The sequence below is a fragment of the Hemibagrus wyckioides genome, linkage group LG07 (genome assembly GCF_019097595.1).
Source record: "Hemibagrus wyckioides isolate EC202008001 linkage group LG07, SWU_Hwy_1.0, whole genome shotgun sequence".
NCBI classification, from domain to species: Eukaryota; Metazoa; Chordata; class Actinopteri; order Siluriformes; family Bagridae; genus Hemibagrus; species Hemibagrus wyckioides.
This window is the reverse complement of record NC_080716.1, coordinates 5,696,805-5,701,804: the sequence shown is the minus strand read 5'-3', so window position 1 is coordinate 5,701,804 and position 5,000 is coordinate 5,696,805. Positions and strand designations below refer to the sequence as shown.

The 5,000-nt window shown below is 41.7% G+C and overlaps 2 protein-coding genes across 10 annotated transcripts in view; both read left to right on the top strand.

Annotated features, from left to right (window-relative positions):
- Positions 1 to 3,339, top strand: part of LOC131355758 (unconventional myosin-IXb-like) — a 66,916-nt gene extending 63,577 nt beyond the window's left edge. For 2 of the 5 annotated variants that reach the window (XM_058394228.1, XM_058394229.1), the window contains exons 40-43: positions 1,133 to 1,256; positions 1,422 to 1,528; positions 1,699 to 1,820; positions 2,163 to 3,339. In XM_058394228.1, coding sequence (XP_058250211.1) covers positions 1,133 to 1,256; positions 1,422 to 1,528; positions 1,699 to 1,820; positions 2,163 to 2,338 — 529 coding nt within the window. In that variant the 3' untranslated portion in view covers positions 2,339 to 3,339. Of the gene's footprint in view, positions 1 to 1,132; positions 1,257 to 1,421; positions 1,529 to 1,698; positions 1,832 to 2,162 lie in introns of all 5 variants that reach the window. The other 3 variants (XM_058394230.1, XM_058394232.1, XM_058394231.1) reach the window with 2 other exon arrangements.
- A 22-nt stretch (positions 3,340 to 3,361) lies between these two features.
- LOC131355757 (filaggrin-2-like) overlaps positions 3,362 to 5,000 on the top strand; it is a 3,342-nt gene continuing 1,703 nt past the window's right edge. Inside the window, exons 1-4 of one of the 5 annotated variants that reach the window (XM_058394223.1) lie at positions 3,362 to 3,478; positions 3,525 to 3,642; positions 3,699 to 3,927; positions 4,018 to 5,000. The exon at positions 4,018 to 5,000 is cut by the window's right edge and continues 1,703 nt beyond it. In XM_058394223.1, coding sequence (XP_058250206.1) covers positions 4,222 to 5,000 — 779 coding nt within the window. In that variant the 5' untranslated portion in view covers positions 3,362 to 3,478; positions 3,525 to 3,642; positions 3,699 to 3,927; positions 4,018 to 4,221. Of the gene's footprint in view, positions 3,928 to 4,017 lie in introns of all 5 variants that reach the window. The other 4 variants (XM_058394226.1, XM_058394227.1, XM_058394224.1 and 1 more) reach the window with 4 other exon arrangements.

Here is a 5,000-nt window from a genome sequence, read left to right as displayed (position 1 = left end):
TAAACACTGCCACTTTAAACACACACTGAGAACACACACTGCCACTTTAAACACACACAGAGAACACACACTGCCACTTTAAACACACACAGAGAACACACACTGCCGCTTTAAACACACATCAAGAACACACACTGCCGCTTTAAACACATAGTCAGAACACACACTGCCGCTTTAAACACATAGTCAGAACACACACTGCCGCTTTAAACACATAGTCAGAACACACACTGCCACTTTAAACACATAGTCAGAACACACACTGCCGCTTTAAACACATAGTCAGAACACACACTGCCGCTTTAAACACATAGTCAGAACACACACTGCCGCTTTAAACACACACCGAGAACACACACTGCCACTTTAAACACACACCAAGAACACACACTGCCACTTTAAACACACACCAAGAACACACACTGCTGCTTTAAACACACACAGAGAACACACACTGCTGCTTTAAACACATAGTCAGAGTAAACACTGCCGCTTTAAACACATAGTCAGAACACACACTGCCGCTTTAAACACACACCGAGAACACACACTGCCACTTTAAACACATAGTCAGAACACACACTGCCACTTTAAACACACACTGAGAACACACACTGCCACTTTAAACACACACTGAGAACACACACTGCCACTTTAAACACACACTGAGAACACACACTGCTGCTTTAAACACATAGTCAGAACACACACTGCTGCTTTAAACACATAGTCAGAATAAACACTGCCACTTTAAACACACACTGAGAACACACACTGCTGCTTTAAACACATAGTCTGAACACACACTGCTGCTTTAAACACATAGTCAGAGTACACACTGAGAACACACACTGCTGCTTGACATTCGCCCACGAATGTAGTGTGTGTTAAATCACTGTCAAAAATACGTCATCAAGGCCACATGCACAGGCATTACTATCCGAGGGAAGATGAATCGATTCGGCGCATGCGCCCCACCACCGTTTTAAACCACTGCCGCCAAAATGGCAGATCAGCAGCCAAGCGCTCATCTATGGAAGCCCGTTCCCACCACTGAATAAAAAATAAAAAGCAGTGAGTGTGTGTGTGTATAATTGTGTGTGTGTGTATAATTGTGTGTGTGTGTGTTTAGGTGTCTGGAGGAGTTGATTGTGGAACAGATGAAGAGATTTGAGGAGAAGATGAAGGAGATCCAGCAGCTGGAACATGCTGAGGCTCTGGCAATTAAACAGCTCACACTTCGCAGACAGAACACGGTCAGTTAGCACGCTAATACAGTTAGTATGAGTTATTGTTAAAACTGCTGTTCTAGGGAATTAAACGGGTGTGTGAATGATTGGGAGAACACGGTGATGGTGGAGGTGTTTGTTCGGTTCTTGCACTCCTCTCAGCAGTGTAACGTGTCACTTCTTGTTCCTCAGCTCCTGGAGAACCCGAGGGGGAAAATAGACGTGTCTCAGATGGACGACTCGGACTCGAACGTGGAGGACACGCTTCTCGAGAGGATCCGATCTATAAAGCATGAGAAGTCAGTCACTACTTTAGCATATAAACTGTTAGAATGTTAGCGTTACTAAAGTTATAACTACTTTTGCTAGCTAGCATATTTAAGAACAAGCTAACTCATGCTAGCTTCGTCCTTCAGATTATCAGAAAGATTTAGAATTTTAATATGAAGTGTTTATTTGTGTGTTTCAGGAATAAACTGGCCTACAGGCTGCCGGACCTGGACACTTCTGATAACGAGAACCTGGACTGTGAGAGCACAGTGAGCTCAGAGAGTCCACTCCATGACAAAATCATGCCCCTGAACTCGGAAGGTCAGTAACAGGTACAGATGGTTTTTTTTAAATTCTGCATGACGTCACTGCATGAGGGGAAGGTGGCTGTGCTCATCAGGTCCCTCTCAGGTTTTTGTTTTTGTTTGTTTGTTTGTTGTTAGCAGTTGCTAATTGCTGATGTTGTAGTGATATAATGCTGGTCTGTGCTAGTGCTGCTATGGAGCTGAGCTAACACTTGAAACTGCTCAATTTTCCCCATAATGCATTGCTGCAGCAGTGGAGGGTTGTGGGCGGGTCACAAACTGGCTACAGCAGCTAGCTTGACTTGGTTCGAGTTTGTCCCATGAACAGAAATGTGGCTAATGTAGTTTTGTGTTTCAGGTCAGCAGAGAGTGCCGGAGTGGCCGAAGCTTCCCGAGGAGAAAACTCCAGATTCCAGGCCCCAGAGACGAGTGGGTGTCCAGTTCACGTGTGGATCTCGAGATGGACACCGGGAATCCAAACCGAGCGGGCGGCCCACTGACCTTGACATCCCCTTTATAGACGATGATGTTTAGCATCTAAACATTCGGGCGTGTAGCGCTAATCATTCACTGTAGTGCCGCGTACCATCGATGCAATATTGTTAGCATGGATTGTTTACAGATGAGAGTTAGCCAACTACTTTCTTTTCCTCATTTGCAGTCATATTTGTGTTGGGAGTTTCCCAGAAGGTGTTGCCATGGTTATAGTTAGCTAGCTAAGACCTGGCTGGTGTGGAGAGTGTGGTGTTAGCATGACAAGCTAGCTAGCGTTACAGTAGGAGCTAAATGGCTATCTTTAAATAATGACATTTGTAACCGAATAAAGAACCTTACTGATGCTGTGTGCTATCTGTTAGCTAGCATTAGTGAGCGAACTAGCTAGTTCTGTTAGCTAACCATACATGAGCGATATTCTGCAGTGTTCAGTTACACACACATACACAACACACTTACACAACACATACACAACACACATACACAACACACTTACACAACACATACACAACACACTTACACAACACACTTACACAACACATACACAACACATACACAACACACTTACACAACACACTTACACAACACACATACACAACACATACACAACGCACTTACACAACACACACATACACAACACATACACAACACACTTACACAACACTTACACAACACACATACACAACACACTTACACAACGCACTTACACAACACATACACAACACATACACAACACACTTACACAACACATACACAACACACTTACACAACACATACACAACACACTTACACAACACATACACAACACACTTACACAACACACACATACACAACACACTTACACAACACATACACAACACTTACACAACACATACACAACACACTTACACAACACACACATACACAACACACTTACACAACACTTACACAACACATACACAACACACTTACACAACACATACACAACACACTTACACAACACATACACAACACACTTACACAACACACTTACACAACACATATACACAACACACATACACAACACACTTACACAACACACAACACACTTACACAACACACACATACACAACGCACTTACACAACACATATACACAACGCACTTACACAACACATACACAACACTTACACAACACATACACAACACACTTACACAACACATACACAACACTTACACAACACATACACAACACACTTACACAACACACACATACACAACACACTTACACAACACATACACAACACTTACACAACACACTTACACAACACACACATACACAACACACTTACACAACACACACATACACAACACACTTACACAACACACACATACACAACACACTTACACAACACACACATACACAACACACTTACACAACACTTACACAACACATACACAACACACTTACACAACACACATACACAGCACACTTACACAACACATATACACAACACACTTACACAACACATACACAACACACTTACACAACACACTTACACAACACATATACACAACACACATACACAACACACTTACACAACACATATACACAACACACTTACACAACACATATACACAACACACATACACAACACACTTACACAACACACTTACACAACACATACACAACACACTTACACAACACATATACAACACGACTTACACAACACATATACACAACACACATACACAACACACTTACACAACACACAACACACTTACACAACACATATACACAACGCACTTACACAACACACACATACACAACACATACACAACGCACTTACACAACACATATACACAACGCACTTACACAACACATACACAACGCACTTACACAACACATACACAACACATACACAACGCACTTACACAACACATACACAACACACTTACACAACACATGCACAACACATACACAACACACTTACACAACACATATACACAACGCACTTACACAACACATACACAACACTTACACAACACATACACAACACACTTACACAACACATACACAACACTTACACAACACATACACAACACACTTACACAACACATACACAACACACTTACACAACACACACATACACAACACATACACAACACACTTACACAACACACTTACACAACGCACTTACACAACACATACACAACGCACTTACACAACACATACACAACGCACTTACACAACACATACACAACACATACACAACGCACTTACACAACACATACACAACACACTTACACAACACACACATACACAAAACTTACACAACACACACATACACAAAACATACACAACACACTTACACAACACATACACAATGCACTTACACAACACATACACAACACATACACAACACACTTACACAACACACTTACACAACACACAACACACTTACACAACACATATACACAACACACTTACACAACACACACACAACACATATACACAACGCACTTACACAACACATACACAACACACTTACACAACACATACACAACACACTTACACAACACATACACAACACACTTACACAACACACACATACACAACACATACACAACACACTTACACAACACATATACACAACGCACTTACACAACACATACACAACACACTTACACAACACATACACAACACACTTACACAACACACTTACACAACACATACACAACACA